The sequence below is a fragment of the Bubalus kerabau genome, chromosome 19, assembly GCF_029407905.1.
Source record: "Bubalus kerabau isolate K-KA32 ecotype Philippines breed swamp buffalo chromosome 19, PCC_UOA_SB_1v2, whole genome shotgun sequence".
Taxonomy (NCBI): Eukaryota; Metazoa; Chordata; class Mammalia; order Artiodactyla; family Bovidae; genus Bubalus; species Bubalus kerabau.
Genome location: NC_073642.1, coordinates 57939893 through 57959415, shown reverse-complemented (window position 1 = coordinate 57959415; position 19523 = coordinate 57939893). Strand labels below are relative to the sequence as shown.

The following is a 19523-nucleotide window of genomic DNA, read 5'->3' as shown; positions in this document are numbered from 1 at the left end:
AGAGCCCAGCTTCAGTCCCAGTTTCATCCTTGGGCACAATTCCCTCCGCTGCAAAATGGGGGTCTAGCACCTGCTTCGTAGGGCTGTGGTAAAGACACGAGGAATGGCTTCCATGAAGACCACCTCATGCCTGGTACACAGAGGGTCTGGTACACAGTCTGGTACATGGGGAGTTTCCCCAGTAGCTGGGGCCAAAGGCTATATAAGATTTCAGGGTAGGGTCTAGTATTGAGGAACTGAGTCTCACCTGGGGGCTTCCCAGGGCAGTCTTGAACTGCAAACAATGACTACATTAAAGAAACATCTCAAGAGGGGAAGTTCCACTGCGGCGCGTTCCCTGAAAGTTTCCACTGTGTAAACCAAGGCCGAGACAGCAAAAAGCACAACAGAATGTACGTAACAGACTTGGGACGGCCAATAAAAGCAATGCAAACTATTCACTGATTCCTAACAGATCTAGGGTACTGGTGGTGGTTTAACTGCTCAGTCGTGTCTGATTCTTTGCAGCCCCATGGTCTGTAGACCCCCAGACTTCTGTCCAGGCAAGAATACTGGAGTGGGTTGCCATTTCCTTCTCCAGGGCATCTTCCCAACCCAGGGATTGAGCCCGCATATCCTGTGTCTCCTGCATCGCAGGCAGATACCTGATATCCAGGGAGATGGACACACGCACACACAAAATCATGGAAGTCACTGGTCCATTTCTACAGAACTTTCCAGAAGGTTTCACCTCTGACTGCTTCCTTAAATAGTTTGGGCAGAAAGGAGAAGTTGATGGGACAGGCATAATACTGTGGCTTCCCAAGTGGCCAGCGGGGTTGCCTGGGACACTGAACATGTATTTTCCTCACCTGTGGTGAGGCTTTTTATCCTAGTGCTTGGGATGTCTGGGGCCAGGCAAACCAAGACTAGCACCTTCTCTTTGTATGGGGCTTCATCTTTCCAAGGCATTTTATGTCCATTTCTTGCCTGGTGAGGTCAGGTGGCCCAGAGACATTGAGTGACATGTTTAAGGTAACACAGCAGGTTACTGGTGGGGCCAGATTAGAACCCCATTCATTGACACCCGACATGGTTTTGCATAAACTCACACTGATGCTGTTCCTCTTTCTGCTGGGAAAGCTGCCTGGAAGCTTCCAGAGCCAGGCAAATCTGTGAGGCGCTTCAGAAGTCCTCAGAGGTGGACTTCCCTGGTGGTCCAGTAGCTAAGACTCCATGCTCCCAGTGCAGGAGGCCAGAGTTCGATTCCTGGTCAGGAATCTAGAGCCCACAAGCCACAGCTGAGACCCCGCGTACTGCAGCTAAGGCCCGGCACAGCCAAATAAAATTTTTAAAAAGTGTCCAGAGGTAACAATCAGCTTTCGCTTTTGGGAAAGAACCCTCAAATCTGAGTTCCCCTGGAACAACCCCAAAGAAGTCCTGAATATTGGGGGCACTCCTTCCAGAGCAAAGCTCCATACAGGGACACCATGAGAACTGCAAAGCCACTTGTAAAAAGCACTTTGCCTTGTTTCTTCCAACCCACTCAGCTACCCAAGTGATCTTTCTAAGAGTAGAATTTGGTCTCCTCTGAGCCCAGGGCTCAATAGCTGCTAGTTATGTATACACGGGAACGAATAGATGGACGGATGCAGTAGTATGCAGCTTGCTTTGGAATCTCTGTCAGGTTTTAGGTATGCTCAAATGTTTTCTTGTTTATTCCCCACAGCAATTTCCTTGGGGGCATCTTTAACCCTATTTATGGTTGATGAAAGTGAGGCCCAGGAGTCACACCTTGCTTGAGTTCCCAGAGCCAATTAAGCAGGAGAACTGAATGCAAATCCAGGTTTTCTGACTCCAAGACCTCTCTGTCAAGGGTGGAGGTGAGCAGAGAAGGGGAAGAGGCAATTAACTTTTCATGAGTACCGACTCCGTGTAGTTTCATTTAGTCATCACTCTGATTATTAGGTCATTTCACAGTCGAGAAAACCAAGGCTTATTGAGGTAGATGATTGAGTAGCATGGCCAAGACCTCACAGCTGATGAACACAAAGGGGTGGCATTTGAGTTTGGATCCATCAGGTTCCAAAGCACACTCTCTGGGTCCTAGAGACTCTCTGAACAAGTGTGAGGTGTGACTAACCGGTTGAGCAGTGGTGCTACTCTTTGCTAGGTGATGGGGACCACAGATGTATCAGACAGAAGCTCTACCCTTCTGTAGATGAGTACAGCTGACTGGCTGAGAGGAGAGGGCTTTGATCCCCCACCAGCACAGCACAGAGGCAGGGTGACATGCTGAGTGCAGAGGAGGGTGGCACCAGATGGGGATGCAAGCATTTATTGTCTTCCAGGGGCCTCGTTGTGGAGGTAACCTGGGAGAAACTGCCTCCATCAGGCAGCAGACGCAGAAGAACTTCACTGTCCACCTAAGTAGTCTCATCAGGAAGTCTGCGGCCTGGGCGGGTGGTGGGCATGGGGAGGATGCTGGAGGTCAGATGAGCCTCAATGAAAGCAGGTGCCCCCTCCTCTGCTATTTCAGGATGGCCAGGACAAACTAACTCCCACTCTTTGTTGGCCGATGCCTGGCGCTCCACCCCTGTAATATCAGTACAATAACTATTCCCACTGAGATGTATGCCCTTGTGGCTGGGAGCACTACTTTATGATGGTGTTAGTCTTTCACACATTAGTATGAATCTGTTTACTGGCTAGAGAATTTCCAGAGAGCAGTTTTTCATGGAAAGTGGCAGAGGGAGGCAGAAACAGCTGAAAAGGAAGGTGGGAGCCCCAGACACAAATGTTGATAATCCAAACCCATAGTTTTCTTGTGACAGGAAACCCAGGAGGCACTGGGGCCCGATCCCTCTGGAGTCACCCCGAAAAGAGGGGTTGTAGCTATGCAGAGGCCCCTGGTTCTCTGAAGACACTGAGTTGGACTGTCTTCTCTCTCAGACACATCTTCTGAAGCTGCAAAGCCCCTGCAGGTGGCAGTCACTGTATACACAGGGCGAGGCCACTCGCTGGGGCCTGGTGACGGTGTGACACTTGCCCTCCCCCCACAACCCACTTCCCTCTTCTCTTGCCTCCAAGGCCACGTGGCCTGGATCTTTCTCCCCTCTCTGTCAAAACCTCCCCTGGTGCTCCATTTCCACAGAGCCAGACACACTCCTGGTGCCCTCAAAGTGCACACTAACATTCTAGCTCTTATGACCATCTGACTTCCATTTCTGGTTAAGTGCGCATGGGTCAGCTCAGCGTTGGCCAATGTCAGGCGCCGTGTCTTACAGAGCCTTCCTAAGTGTCATTCAGCACACAGTTCATTGGATGCAAAGTCTTTGAAATGTTTAATAACACAGAGAAAGCTCATAATAAAATGTTTAAGTGAAAAAAAGAAGGCTAAAAAATATGCACCACTATGATTCAAAAATCTATTAAAAAAAAGAAAGAAACAAAGTCAAAGATTTACAGTAAGGTTCTTGGAGTTCAATTATCTGATGATGTATTTTTTCCTAGACCAACCTCAATTCTGGAAGCTGAAAGGGGAATTACTGAAAATAGAAAGATACAAACTGCGGTTACTTTTTTTTTGCCAAAACCTGCATGGGTAATAACCAATATGAGATAAGAAGAATGAATTAACTTCTTAGAGGAGTCCTACAAGAGCACGGCGCTGCAGGAAGTGATGGTTTTGAGGTCTGAGCTGCATGTTACTCAACCCCACAGCTAATTATAACTGCTAGAATTTATTGAGTGCTTACTACACTCAGACACTGTGACAGCTTTCCCCCATACATGACTTCATTTTGTCCAGGAGACAACATTAGGATATTATAGTTACCTCTATTCTGACACCAATCCCAGAGTCTGTGCTTTCCAAACCACCAAGCTACTCTCCAGCACCCACTGGGTGTCCTGCAATTTAACTCAATTCTTTATTTTCAAAAATGTAAAAACATATTTTTTTTGGCTGAGCCATGCAGCATGTGAAATCTTAGTTTCCCTGACCAAACTCACACCCCCCTGCATTGAAAGTGCAGAGTCTTAATCAATGGACCTCTAGGGAAGTTCCCAGTCTAACTCAATGCTGATACTATGTACCTAGACACAGTGTCAGATCCCAGAGACAGTGTCAGATCCCACAAGACTCGCCCCCACCCACCCCACTTCAGACACTAATCACAAGTCTAGGTTGTTACCCGTGCTTGTGACCAATCACCTATGGGATCGGAGGTTCTGATGACTTGGGTTCAATTAATCTGCTAGAGTGGGTTGCAGAACTCAGGAAACCCATTTACTCACAAGATCACCGGTTTGTATTAAAAGATATAACTCAGGAACAGCCAAATGGAAGAGACACACAGGACAACATATGCAGGAAGGGGCCAGAGCTTCTCTGCTCTCTGATCACACCACTCTCCCCAATCCCCATTGTGTTCACAAACCAGGAAGCTCTCTGAACCCGGTCCCTTTGGATTTTTATGGAGGCTTCATTTCACAGACATGATTGATCAAATCATTGACCATCAGAGATACTCAACCTCCAGCTCCTCTCCCTTTCCCAGAGGTTGGGAGTGGAACTGAAATTTCCAACATTCCAATCAAATGATTGGTTTCCTGGCAACCAACCCCCATCCTTAGGTACTTTCCCAAAGTCACCACATTGACATAAACTCAGGTGTGGTTGAAAGGGTTTGTTACGTGTCTCAAGTTACAGTTACGGCCCTTATTACTTAGAAAATTCTGAGGGAGCTCTGTGCCAGGAATGGGAATGAAAACCGTGTGTATTTCTAATTGTAGGTCACAATATCACAGGTCCAAGGCACATACTTCCTATGTGCCAGGCAGCAGTGCCTCTCATCCCTACTGTGTTCACTCATCAATCCTCCAACAGCCATGCTGCAGATATTCCCATTTTGCAGACGAGAAAATTGAAGCACAGAGATGTTAAGATACTTGTCTACTGTCAGAAGATGCCAGGGACAGAATAAAAACCTAGAACTGTCAGTCTTTCCAAAGCTCATGATCTCAAAAGAGGTTTGCCATGACAAAAGCACAAGACTCACCATGATACAATGTCCCCTGCCTGATAAAATATCAACAGCTTGCCTTCTTCATACCAACCCTGACTTTAACATAATCATTCCTTACCTTTTTATGGACTCAATATGTTTTGGCCCAAATACAGGTGAAATCTCATTCTAGGATAATGGGTCAGTTGGTGAAAGGGTCAAACCCAAGAGCACCAAAGCAAATCTTCAGTGTGGACCTCAAAGGCAATTTGTGTGACACTCCGCCGTCCCATACATACAGATCTCTACTGCCTGGGAGGACTCATCTAGAATTGCTCCCCTCCTTGGTTTGAAAGGTCCCCCAATCCAGTGGTGATAATCATCAGCACCAATCAGCACAACATTCACCGCTGAGGTGGGCTCTGTTCCCAAGGGCAAGTGTATTTATCTCGTTCAACTACTTGGCCCCAAATCACAGGCCCAAGGGTGGGAGATCTGCTCAAAAACAAGAAGACATCTTAACTGAGTTCAAGAGGCCAGCCTTTCTAATGCCAGGGGTCAGTGTGGAATAGGGGCTAGGCAAGAAGGGAAGTGGGGCTGTCCCGAAACGAGGCCAAGTGGCTCAGACTGAGTACTGGGCAGTCACTTCCTGTAGGAGCCAGACCATACCATCCGCTGCTGTGTCATGATTCCGCTTCTGCAGATGGGGCCAACCGACTTTCTGTTATGTATCAGCCAGGGGAAAATGCCGTCACACGAAGGTGTCATTGCTGCCATCTTCAAGGGTGCAGATTAATGAAAAAGATGGCTCGTGTCCCCCAGCCAGCTAGTTAATTTCAGCCATAAAGGGGCAAGGCTGCACCTGGAGGCTGGTCAGATCTCCATCCATCCTGGGTCCTGTCCCTTCGCCTCCTATATCCCCTGAGCCAACGTCTTTTCTGCCAGTTCTCAGCTGCTACCTGCCACACATACACGTCTGGCCTCTGAGTGTCCCTGATGAAGCTAAGTGGTGACGCACGTGTCACCCTGGAGCAGCACAGAGGGGAATCGGGAATGCAATAGGTGACAACAGTTGTTTAAAACAGCCCCACCCCTCCGTGCCAGTCACACACTGGCGGGAGGACCATGCTTTCCATCCCACTGTGTCTGGTCTGGCCATTCGACCTGTTTTGGCCAATGAGATGTGGTGGGAAGTGACTTCTGCCACCTCTGAATAAATCTGCCATCTCTCTCCGTCCCCTCTGCACCCTCCCCTCTCTGGGTGCTGCTTTTTCAGCCCAGACTGCAGAGTGAAATGTTTTTGTACAGAGTCTCAGCTGACATGCGATGTGAGTGAGAAACACTCGCTTACTTTGCGTGCAGTGCTGTGGGTATAGAAGCCTCTGCAGGGCAGAGCTGTTCGCCACCACAGCATAGCTAGCCTGAGCGGACTGGTTCCGGATTTCGCCAAAAAACTCTTAACAAGGAACTAGGGGATGACCCAAGCACACGGAAGCACAGAGGGGGTCTGCAAAGGTCTCTCTCATTCAAGGCCAACAGAGGCCGGCCACAGATGAGGCCGACTGCCCACTTCCTGGGGGATCCCCTTGTCTCCTTCCTTCGCCTCAGCTCTGTGTGGGGAATCCCAACAAAAGGTCCCAGGTCCAGGCTCTGGGCCTTTCCCTTGCCCACTTCCTCCTCAGGCCAGCCCCCACTGCAGCCACCATGGCCACGGGAGGATGCAAGAAGATGGTGGCTCCTTCCTCCCACAGAGGACTACGGTGAGGCCCCACAAGCTGGGCTGGGATATATCCAGAGCCTTGGAGCACAGTGTGTAGGCTTATTCTTCTACTCCTTTTGCCTTAATCCTGAAGGAGCCTTAATAATAACAGCAATAACAACAACAGTGATAATAACAAACACAGTTATTACCCTCTAGGGTGCTCTGGGGACTACCCTAAGCACTTCAGATACACTAACTCCTCCTTCCAGCCCGCTCTGGGAGCAGCACCATTATCATCCCCGTCTTAGAGGCCTGGAGAGGTTAGGCAAGGGGCCCAAGGTCACACAGGTGGTTAAAGGCAGAGCTCCAATTCCAACACAGGCAGTGTGGCTTCCCTGGTCTGTGCTTGACCATCATGTTAAGGAGCAGGAACCACACAGGAAGACAGCACAAAGGTGGAAGCGGCGAAGCGATGTGGCAAAGAAACACGCCACCTGCTGCTTTCTTGCTGTTGTCTGGTTTCTCTCGAGGCAGACCTCAGGATTGAGGTTTGGGGAGCAGAGGAGTAAAATTAAAAAAAAAAAAAAAAAAGAGCAAAATGAAACACATACAAACCTATTGACAACATCTGTGCAGTCACAGGGAATGGATACGAATTGTGATTTAGAAGAGTTATGTTTCACGAAGGATGTTTGGTTTGGGTTTTGATGCTCTTTTCAGCTAAGCTGAGCATACATTTTTAAAGGTTTAAAAATGGAAAATGGGATTCTACCACGTGGCCCCGGGAGGAAGACATGAAATCAGAGAAGGAAGCTTCCTTCATCCCGAATGCCTTGGCGTATTCCTTGGGCTCCTACTCAAGAATGAGACACACGACCAGATGTGACATCTGGTTTCATGGATTAGACCTTGTGCGTGCTTGCCAACCAAGCTCCAAAAGCCTGGGGCAGCCAGACTGTCACTGGGGTGGGAAGACCGAGAAGTGATTACCCTGGAGATGGGGCAGGGAGGTGGGAAAAGAAGCTCGGGGGCCAAGGATTTCAGAAAGCAGAGCTTCTAGACATTCCATCCATCCAGCCCAACTCCTTTTCCTCCACGAAGGCTCCCTGGTCGGCCTGCGCTTGAAACTGTGCTCCCCCCTTCCACTTCTTGCACATGTGCTGATGTATAACCGGCAAACCACAACACCCCCATTTTCAGCTACTTTCCCAAAGTTGGTGTTGAAATTCAAGAGCACAACTGGCTCCTGAGTTTCTAAAGGATTGTAGATACTTGATTCCTGTAGGTACTCTGGGCAGCCAAGTCCCCAAAAGCCTGGTTACTCTCCATAAGAAGCAGCACTTAATGAGTCCATAAGCAGGAAGGCTGATGGCTGTCTTTTTCCCAGATCAATAGTGCACCCAGGGTCTGTGTAGCCACTAGGTGCCCCAAACAACCTCACTCCTTCTGTAGTTACCACGTTTGGTCTGGGGAAACTGTAACATTCTCCTTCTTCTCTGAGATCCCTACGTTTTCTTCCCTGCTGGATGCTGTAGGACAGGAGTCATTAAGGGTTGCTGTATAAATTAACAACCCCACACACTCCTTACCCTTTACCCTGAGAGCAGACTCCAAGCAGTTCACCAAGATCCCGGCTTTTTGTGCCTTCCCTTTCACTTTCATGCATTGGAGAAGGAAATGGCAACCCACTCCAGTATTCTTGCCTGGAGAATCCCAGGGACAGAGGAGCCTGGTGGGCTGCCGTCTATGGGGTCGCACAGAGTCAGACACGACTGAAGCAGCAGCAGCAGATGTCTGGACTACATATCCCAGTCCCCCTTGCAGTTGGGTGTGGCCACGTGAGGACGTTCTAACCAATGAAATGTGAGCACAAGTGTCACACCCACTTACAGGCATTGAGGTAAGACCTATCCACAAAACTCCCCTTTCCCCTTCCAGCCTACCATGTGGAAGGCATGCCATGTGGTTGGCATGGAGTCAACCACAGGAGGGCTTCTCAGGTGGCACTACTGGTAAAAGAACCTGCCTGCCAATGCAGGAGACAGAAGAGCCAAGGGTTTGATCCCTGGGTCAGGAAGATCCCCTGGAGAAGGGCATGGCAACCCACTCCAGGACTCTTGCCTGGAGAATTCCATAGACAGAGGAGCCTGGCAGGCTACAGTCCATGGGGTTGCAAAGAGTCGGACAAGACTGAAGTGACTTAGCATGCATGCACGTGCAACCACAGGAAACTGGAAGCTGCATGCTCAAGGTGGGGTCCCTGAATGAGCCTTCCCCACCGACCAGGAATCTTGCACATGATCAGGAACTAGCTACTTTTGAGTTTGAAAGTGTTGGTCGCCCAGTGGTGTCTGACTCTTTGCAAGTCTGTGGACTGTAGCCCACCAAGCTCCCCTGTCCATGGAATTTTCCAAGCAAGAATACTGGAGTGGGTTGCCATTTCCTTCTTGAAGAGATCTCCCCGACCCAGGGATCGAACTCAAGCTATTCCAATTTTTGTTGTTATTGCAGCAGCTGGCTCATCTTCCCGCTTACATGTTCTCCATAGCATGACTCTCCATCGGATGATCACCTTACATCACTGACTCATTTATTGTCTCCTCTCTCAGAGCAAGGCCTGTGTTTTGTTCCCAGCTGTGTCCCTAGTGCTACAGCAGCTACCGACAGCATGCAGAGACACTTAATAACCAATTGCTAAATACACAAATGGGTAGATGATGTTTCACCCATTCAGTGTTTGGCAAGAACAGAAATCTGCCCCTGCTTTTGCTTTCTCCTCTGCCTCTGAGCTAGAAAATTAGCATATAATTAAATTAACATCCTCACTCTTCTGGATCCAGCCTGTATCCCCTTCTCTTTCACATCCTCCCAGAATCCTTCCCACAATGGTCTGCAGCCTCGGTGCCCCTGAGCTGGAGGTCCCTTGCAGATACAACTGTCACACTGCACAGCAAGGGCAGGGCTCTCTGTCTTTCCCACCCACCATGTCCCCCACCCTCCAACTAGACTGGGAGAGCCTTGAGGCCAGAACTCTGTTTTTTCATCTTTGCGTCTTCCCAGTGTTGGGCTCAAGTGTCTCTTAAGAAACAAGCACCCTAAAATACTGAATAAATATTTGTAAAAATATTTACTGTATGTGTATAACATTTGGGCTTCCCAGGTGGCTCAATGCTAAAGAACTCGCCTGCCCATGAAAGAGACATAAGAGACATGGGTTGAGAAGATCCCGTGGAGAAGGAAATGGCCACCCACTCCAGTATTCCTGCCTGGGAAATCCCAGGGACAGGGGAGCCTGGCAGGCTACAGTCCATGGGCTTGCAAAAGAGTTGGACACGACTTGGTGACTAAACAACAACAACATTTAACATTCAATTATGCAAACATTTGATTACCTTATGTATTTCTATCCTAAACACTTAAATATTTTATCTTTTTTAAACTGTTGTTACTCTGCTGCTAACCAAGAATAAAAAGCTTCCCACACTCTTGGATCCATTTATAAGGGACCTGAGCTGGTGCTCAGAATAGTCTACAGATTTCTTCAATTAAGCTTTTTGGATCTTAATACTTGGCATGGCACATGAGAGGAGGGGGAAGCCCAAACACTTTCAGTTTCACACAAACCAACCCTTGATTGGGCTCCCCAAACATTTTTCCAGAGGCCCAAGCCTGCCTCCTGGCACCCCTGGACACACACAGGATTTTTGTTTTTCAAAGTGCTTGTCCATTTGACCCTCACAAAGGCAGTGGGATACACACAGGAAGAGACTATTCTGTCCATTTGAAAGATGTGAAAATTGAGTCTCAGAGAGGTTCAGTGACTTGTCCAAGACCACAGTTTGTGTGCTGAGCTGGCACTAGGATCCAGGGCCCCAGACATTTCCCCTCTTTTCCTTCCCTTTCTTCAGCATGACCTAAACAAAAGGAAACTTCACATGGCCCTTGAGGAAGCAAAGCCATCGAGCTGTGACATGGGTGAGTGCAAACACATTGACTTTGAGTGATAAACCCGAGTTCAGAACAAACTGAGCCAAACAACTTCAGCAGGTGAAAGCTTCCCCCCTTCTTCTAACTTTAGAGCCTTCTGGCCTGAGAGGAGTGTCTGTGGTTACAGGGTGTAGCATCTGCTGCTGCTGTGTGGTTGGAGGCAGAATGGGAAGATGGTACTCACTCGATTTTTCTTCTTTAATGGTGTATTCGAGCACCTCGGATGAGCTCTCGTTCAGGGAAGGGAAGTGGACACAGAGCACCAGGTGCTTCAAGCTGCTGTCCCGGCGGACCAGGAACGTCTGCAATGGAGGAAGAGGGCACTCCATGAGTCAAAGATGTGGCAGGAGGTTGGAAGGACAGCTGTGAGATGGGAGTCATCTGGAAGGTTCCAGAAACCAAGAGGCAGGGTGGTGGAGTCTAGCATTCCCAAGGACAAGTAAGGGTTCTGTCCCAAGAGCCATGTGTCACCTGCCACATGTGGCATGGAGCCTTGAACCTCGGTTTCTCATTTGTGTGTGGAAGTGGAGTTCAACTAAATCAAGGCAGATTCCTGTGTCCCCACCGTCTGAGATGCTGGTTTGTTGGGGATGGGTCTGGGTCTGGAATCAGCTGAATCTGGTACAGGTAGAGGTCTGGGGACTACTTTTAGAAAAGCACAAACATAACGGCTGAATCTCAACTCACACCCTAGCGCACATGCTCTAGGGGAGGCTGGAAACAATCATAGATATTAGTCAAGTCACACTATTTTTTTCCCATGGAAACAAAAATAGCAAATAACTAATATACAGCTTGTGCTGTGACAGCAACTGTTAGGAATGCTTTGCATATGTTTACTTGCTTGATCCTCCCGATAACCCTGTGACGTGAGTGTTGCTGTTATCCCTGCTGCACAGATGATGGAAGGTGCTCCCTGACCCTAACAGGACCTGGCTCTTCGGGCTGGTGTGAAGACAGACTGAGGGAATACCCGTTTGGGCTTGGGCCCCAGGACACACCCTGAAGGCTGTTCCTGGCCAAAGCTTCACAGCTGATGGGGTGGAGCTGGGATTCAGCCTAGGTCACTGGTATCCACGCTCTAGACCCCATGCTATGCAGCCCTTCTCTGTTCCCCACATCCCGCATGGGGGGAACTAGTCCTTTCTTCTCCTGTGGATTTACTCTAGTCGAAAATGACGCTTCTGAGCCCCGAGGACCTATTTGTGCTGTCGTAACCAAGCATTACCTGAAGTCTAAATCAGAGCCAGTGTGTTTACAGATGCCTCACTTTTACTTCGGAGAAGGCAATGGCAACCCGCTCCAGTACTCTTGCCTGGAAAATCCCATGGACGAAGGAGCCTGGTGGGCTGCAGTCCATGGGGTCGCGAAGAGTTGGACACGACTGAGCGACTTCACTTTCACTTTTCACTTTCATGCATTGGAGAAGGAAATGGCAACCCACTCCAGTGTTCTTGCCTGGAGAATCCCAGGGATGGGGGAGCCTGGTGGGCTGCCGTCTATGGGGTCACACAGAGTCGGACACGACTGACGCGACTTAGCAGCAGCACTTTTACTTCTCCTCTCCAGACGACCATTCTGCTCAGCTAAAGAGCCTGTGACTCTGAAGTTTTCCCCTGTCATAGCCACAGCCACCCTGGGGCTGTGCCCCCCAACCCCAGAAGGCCATCATGGGGAGGGAGCCCCTGCTTCCTTTCACAGCCTCTGTGGTTTTAAAAATGTTCTCTTTCCTCTCCATTGGCCCCACTCAGGCTCATCCCTCCTTCCAGGTGATAATAGAGGCCTTCTGGAATCTGCCCAGCCTCCAGGGCGTGGTGTCCCCCTGGGGAAGAGGGAGAGGAATGGTCCTCCCCCCAGGGTAGGGTCAGTCCCTCCTTTCCTGAGAAAGGACGTGGTCACTGTATCCCCCCTCTCCTCCAACCTCAACCAGGGGTCTAAGCCCCTCCCAAGAGCCCAGGCTAGAGTTTTGAAGACCAGGAGCCTGGTCAAAGATGCTGAGAAAAATTTGGGAAGCAGGCCCCTGGGACCTCCAGAGTACATGGCCCCATGCATAAAAGGCTCTGGAGGAACAGAAAGATGGCGCTTCTTTCCTTCTCCCTCCAAGGCACTGTCCTACTACCTCTTGGGAGATGCTCCAAATTCCCTGCCATTGCAACTGATTACTACTGGATTGATGTTGAAGCTGAAGTTCCAATACTTTGGCCAGTTGATGCGAAGAGCTGACTCACTGGAAAAGACCCTGATGCTGGGAAAGACTGAAGGCAAAAGGAGAAGAGGGAGGCAGAAGAGATGGTTAGATGGCATCACTGACTCAATGGACATGAAAGTGACCAAACTCCGGGAGATAGTGAAGAACAGCTGCAGTCCATGGGGTTGCAAAGAGTCAGACTAGACTTAGTGACTGAACAACAACAAATTTATGATGATAATGCTATAGTATTAGAATCATTAATTCAATGTCATTAAATTGTTGATGCATGCTAAGTTGCTTCAGTCATGTCCAAATTTTTGCGACCCTATGGACCGTAACCCCTTGGGGCTTCCCTAGTGGCTCAGTGGGTAAAGAATCTATCTGCAATTTAGGAGATCCAGGTTCAATCCCTGTGACGGGAAGATCCCCTGGAGGAGGAAATGGCAACCCACTCCAGTATTCTTACCTGGGAAATCCCATGGACAGAGGAGCCTGGTAGGCTACAGTCCACGGGGTCACAAAGAGTCAGACATGACTGAGCGACTAACACTTTCTGCTAATGGACCATAGCCCGCCAGGCTCTTTAGGATGGGACTGGGATCTGAGCTCAGGCCCTTTAGCTCGAGATCCTGATCCCCGTGCCCAGCCCACAGAGGGTGGTCTCTTGGTTTAAGCGTCTGCTCTCTGGGAGAGTGCTTCCTGGGAGCAGGGACACAAGGCACCCATTAGTCCTTGAACTGAGGTCAGAAATGAGATTACCAGCCTCTCCTCGCACAGGGCAGGCTGGAGAGAATCTGAGAACCCAGTGAGTGGAGGAAGGCTGTAGAGAGGCTTCTGGGGCAGAAATGGGAGGTGGGTGGGGGTGCCGGCACCCCACCTGGAAGGCACCTCCTCGGGGACCTAGCAGGAGGTAGGCTCTCCTCTAGGTGCCTCTCTGCACTCCTGGCACAGCCTCGCCTGCTGTGAGCAGCAACATCTCTGAACTGATATGTTCACTTGGACCTGAACTGCCCTTATGAATGCACCTTTCAAAGGAAAGAGGTCACTTTGGCTCCTCTTCAGAGATATAGGTTAGCATTAGCTCAGTTCAATTGCTCAGTTGTGTCTGACTCTTTGCGACCCCATGGACTGCAGCATGCCAGGTTTCCCTGTCTATCACCAACCCCCAGACCTTGCTCAAACTCATGTCCATCAAGTTGGTGATGCCATCCAACCATCTCATCCTCTGTCAACCCCTTCTCCTGCCTTCAATCTTTCCCAGCATCAGGGTCTTTCCCAATGAGTCAGTTCTTCACATCAGGTGGCCAAAGTATTGGAGTTTCAGCTTCAGCATCAGTCCTTCCAATGAATATTCAAGACTGATTTCCTTTAGGATGGACTGGTTTGATCTCCTTGCAGTCCAAGGGACTCGCAAGAGTCTTCTCCAACACCACAGTTCAAAAGCATCAATTCTTCGGAGCTCAGCCTTCTTTATGTTCCAACTCTCACATCCATACATGACTACTGGAAAAACCGTAGCTTTGACTAGATGGATCTTTGTCAGCAAGGTAATGTCTCTGCTTTTTAATATGCTGTTTAGATCGGTCATAGCTCTTCTTCCAAGGAACAAGCATCTTTTAATTTCATGGCTGCAATCACCACCTGCAGTGATTTTGGAGCCCAAGAAAATAAAGTCTGTCACTGTTTCCACTGTTTCCCCATCTATTTGCCATGAAGTGATGGGACCAGATGCCAAGATCTTCGTTTTTGGAATGTTGAGCTTTAAGCCAGCTTTTTCACTCTCCTCTTTCACTTTCATCAAGATCCAAGTACCTCATACCTATCAAATCCATGGGAACCAGCATGTGTGAGGGAATGTGGGAGTGAGTGTGTGTGTGTGAGAGAAAGAGAGAATGAGTATGTGTGTGTGTATGTGTGTGAGATAAAGAGAGAATGAGTATGTGTGTGTGTGTGTGTGAGAGAGAGAGAGAATGAGTATGTGTGTGTGAGAATAAGCCTGTGGGTGCTATAAAAAAATACATCTGGTTTTTGTCCCCAGTTCCTGGCACAGAGATTCAGAAACCCTTGGAATTTCCTGAACGATGGGGGTCTTTCACAGTTCATAAAGAGCCCCTTTGGACCACATCTGAGTTTATGTTCACAGGTGGCTCAGGTGGGACCTTAAAGAAGGGGCTGCCCCAGAAAGACAGTCACATAATTAGAGGACTGGAACCCACAGACCCACCTCTACCTCTGGGGAGGGAAGAGGGACTGCAGACTGAGTTCAAGTCCGGGGCAATGATTTAATCTCCTGGTTGGCGAACACACTGATATGTGGGGCGGGTGCTGTGCCCAGATTCCATGGGGAGAGGGTATGGAAGCTCCGCGTGGCCCTCCCCACCCAGACCTCATCCCTGTGTGTCTCGTTCAGCTGCTCTTGAGTTTTATAATCAAACTGTCATCGTAAGCATAGTGCTTTCAGTGAGTCCTCTGGATCTTTCTAGCAAATTATCAAATCTAAAGAGGGGGCCATGTTTGTAGCCAAGTCAGAAGTGTGAGGATCCTGGGGACCCCATTTGTGTCTGGCATCTGCAGTTAAGAGTAGTCTTTGGAGGAACCGTCCCTTTAACTTATGGGGTCTGTGTTCACTTTGGGTAGTGTCAGAACTGAATTGTAGGACATCCTACAACTGTAGGACAGTTGATACCAGAGAACTGTTCAAGAGTAGAGTGAATGTGTGTGAGTGTGTGCACAAGTGCATCAATGTGTGAATGAATGTGTGTGTGTGGGGGGGGGGTGGGGTAAGTGAGGAACGAAGGGACTCTGGGCTGAACTGGACTCAGGGCTCCCCTCCTGGAGCTCTGAGGCGCAGGGCATGGGAAGGGTGCCCAGCAGGAGCCAGGGGTGCCCCTGGGAAGGCAGACAGCAAAGTTGGATCCTCAACCCTGAGCCCAGGCAGGAGCTGAGGCTGACGCCCTCCTGAACTGAAACCAAACTAGCATAAATTCTAGTTGGAGGACAAGAGCTCCCTTTACAAGGGTGGCGTACATATGTGTGTTGGGGGGTGTGGGCAGGAGGAGACACAAGCCCAGGTCATTGTTCAGAAGCACGTGCACATAGCAGAGCTGCCCCTTGCCATCCTGGAGTGCCAGGAATGGCACAGGAGGCAAGGAAGTGATTTCAAACATGACCCACTGGGGAAAATGCCACCAGCCAGCTTTTTTTTTTTTCTAACAAACGAAAATGAAACAAGATAATAAGGATTCCTATCAGAAGGATGGACAATTTTTTTTTTTTTTCAATGCCATTCTCCCAAATCTTCCCACCCTCTCCCTCTCCCACAGAGTCCATAAGACTGGTAACAATAACCCTGTGTACGAGACAGCAAAAGAGACACTGATGTATAGAACAGTCTTATGGACAATTTTTTATTAGAGAGAGCAAGAGAGAGAGATCTATGGAGGGTCAGGGCCACAGTACAACATATCTTTTAATTTTTATTTTTTTGATGTGGGTCATTTTTAAAGTCCTTATTGAAATTGTTACAATATTGTTTGTTTTATGATTAGTTTTTTGGCTATGAGGCATGTGGGATCTCAGCTCCCCAACCAGGGATTAAGTCCATAACCCCCTGCATTGGAAGGCGCAATCTTAACCACTGGACTGCCAGGGAAGTCTCCAATGCAGACATCTTATTCTACTGATGGTTTCCTTCTTCCTGGACTATTTGACCCCCGCCGATCCCACCCTAGGCTGACTGCAATGACAAATCACCGCTGGCAGCTTCAACTGGGACCTCCTGCAATGCCACCCTGCGACCTAACTGGCTCTTTCACACCCAGCATGTAACTATTTCTAGATTTCCTTACTCTGCTGAGACATTGGCCCTGTTCTCCACCCTCCTGTTCCACAGAGAGAAAGATGATAAGAGCCCTCCGACAGGAACTCCTCCAACTGCAGGAAGAGTCAAATCTGCATGTGATAGTCAAGATCTGTCACCATCTGCATTTCTTCCTGGGCTCCCAGAGGGCCCTGTGCAGCCTGCTATGAGCTCTGTGGCCCTGGGTCATTCCGTAGCTTCTCTAAGCCTCAGTGTTTCTATCTGTAAATTGGGATAACACCCATGACCACCTAGCAGAGACAAGAAATGAAACCAAAGCCCTGCCCTTCTGTGTTGGAAGGAGTAACTGAGATGTTACACAGGGAGGCACCCAGTGGGGTAAAAGGGTTTCTACCAATGCTCGCTAAGAATTAATTTTCTATCTGCTTCTGCCTTCCTTGACCATGGCTGGTTTACATTCCTCAACCTCCCAGTCTCAGGCTCCATCTAGAACTAGGGCTCAGTCTACCACATGTGTTTCTTGTGAAAAAGACTCAGAACGGATTTCCTTGAGAAGGGGTTCAGCTGCAAGTAAGGAGCAGAAATTTAAACAGCAGCTGACGTCTGTGCTCTGGACCAGGTACCTTACACCTTGCATCATCCAGTTCCTTCATGGCTGGGTGAGGTAGGCACTATTATCATTCCTTCTGATGGGTGAAGACTCAGGGCACAGAGGGGTTAAAGAAACCCAAGGCCATGCAAACAGGAAATGCAGAAGCAAGACCTGGGTGTCACCGAGAACATCTCACTTATCTCTTGCCATCGAGTCTGTGTTAACTAGTCATTGCAGGGCAGGGGTGCAGACTGGGTGGAAAGTACCCCAGGCTGGGCTCAGCTTCCCAATTCTGAGTGCCCAACACCCACCCTTCTGGCATGGCCACAGAGCCTCCTGTAACACTTCCTTCTGCCATGGCCAAGTCCTCTTATCCGAAAAACTAAGATAATGCACTGGGTCAGGGGTTTGGGGAGATGAATGTTATGGGGGAGAAGTGAGGGAGGCTCAAGGAGTCCTCTGACCCTTCCTGCCCAGATGGCAGTGAGGGAGAGGGCACTGACAGGGGCCTGCTATAGGCAGAACCCCGGTCAGTGGTCTGCATTGGTCATTATCCATTGGAGTAAGATGGTCTCTTCTGCATTCCCCTTTGGGGAGGTTTAGCTGCTCAGCTAGTCACAGGATCCCTTCCAGGAAGTATTCACAGATAGCACCTCAAAAACAGTGTCATTATACGACTCACTGTAAGAACATATGCCGAGTGGTAACTCCTGCAAAGTGTTCTAGATTAGGGTGTAACTCCTGTGCTTAAACCCAGCAGAGTTCAGCCAAAGCTGGTATCAGGAGAAGAGCATCTGAGTAAATTGCCCATGTTCCCCTTGCCCCTCATCCTCTCTGGGTGTCCACTGCCTATCCTCTACATAGATGCTGTCCACAGTGGTCGTTGCAGGTGAGTACCCAGAAGGCTAATGGGCTGGGTGTGCCATCCAGAGCTTCCACTCCAGCACCCTTGGGGAGGTCCATGTGCAAATTTCCCAAGCCCATCTTACTTCTCTTTCTACCTTCCCACCCCCTGGAAGCCCACTTTTTAGACCCCCAGGGGGACCTGAATCCCAGCTCTGATCAGCTGTGTGTCCGTAGGCAAGTTACTTTTACTTCTTTGGCCGCAATTTCCTCATCTGAGCCTGAGTATAATAATATCCATCTCTCAGGGTTTCCATGAGAATTGTTGACCATGTATATGAATGCTTGGCACAGAGTATGCACTTAAAGATATTTATTATTATTATTATAGACTGCTACCATTTACTGAGCACTAAACCAGATGCTAAGATTTTTATTTGCAAATAGGGGCTTCCCTAATGGCTCAGATGGTGAAGAAATCTGCCTGCAATGCAGGAGACCTGAATTTGATCTCTGGATTGGGAAGATCCCCTAGAGAAGGAAATGGCAACCCACTCCAGTATTCTTGCCTGGAGAATCCCACGGACACAGGAGCCTGGCGGGCTACAGTCCACAGGGTCACAAAGAGCTGGACACATTGGATGACTAACACTTTCACTTTCAATCTCATCTGACAAATAAATGATACTTATTAATAAGATTATTACTATGTATATTTTCTTCCAAACAAAGAGCTAGGAAGACAGAATGAAAGATCATCTATGTGGCAGATTAAAAATGGGCAGGAATTCTTTGCAGCTCCTTCCATCAAGAGGTAGAATCTACTTCCCTGCACCTGGTGGGCTGGCCTGGGACTTGCTTTTGACCAACAGAATGCAGCAGCAGTAGTGGTCTTGAGCTCTAAGCCTAGGCTTAAGAGGCCAGCTTCCATGCTCACCCTTTTGAACCGTAACTATCATACGCAGAAGGCTGAGCGAGTCTGCTGGAATCATGAGGCCCAGCCCACAGCTGGCACCACCTGCCAGACAGGTGGTCAAGGCCATCTCAGGCCATCCAGACCTAGTCAAACTGCCAGATGACTAGAGCCGTTTGGTTGATCCCAGGAGAGACCAGCAGAAGAACCACTCAGCAGAACCCAGCCCAAACTGCTGACCTACAGAATCCTGAGAAAGTCAAATGACGACTGTTTCAAGCCACTGGACCTTGGAGTGGTTGATATGCCACAGTAGGTAATGGTATAGCTGTGGGGTATGAGGACGTGGGGCCTCATCCTTTGGGTACCTCCCACTTTCCTTCTATTAGGTGCTGCTGAGGGGCCCCCAGAGCTCAGTGGGGAAATTTGAAAGCTGCAGATGTATTCAGCTCCTCACTCTACAGCTAAAGAAACCAAGACCCAGAGA

At 49.0% G+C, this 19523-nt stretch overlaps 1 protein-coding gene across 1 annotated transcript in view; it reads right to left on the bottom strand.

Annotated features, from left to right (window-relative positions):
- RIN3 (Ras and Rab interactor 3) overlaps positions 1 to 19523 on the bottom strand; it is a 136632-nt gene that overhangs the window by 65425 nt on the left and 51684 nt on the right. Inside the window, exon 3 of the mRNA XM_055556743.1 lies at positions 10862 to 10979. Coding sequence (XP_055412718.1) covers positions 10862 to 10979 — 118 coding nt within the window. The remainder of the gene's footprint in view (positions 1 to 10861; positions 10980 to 19523) is intronic.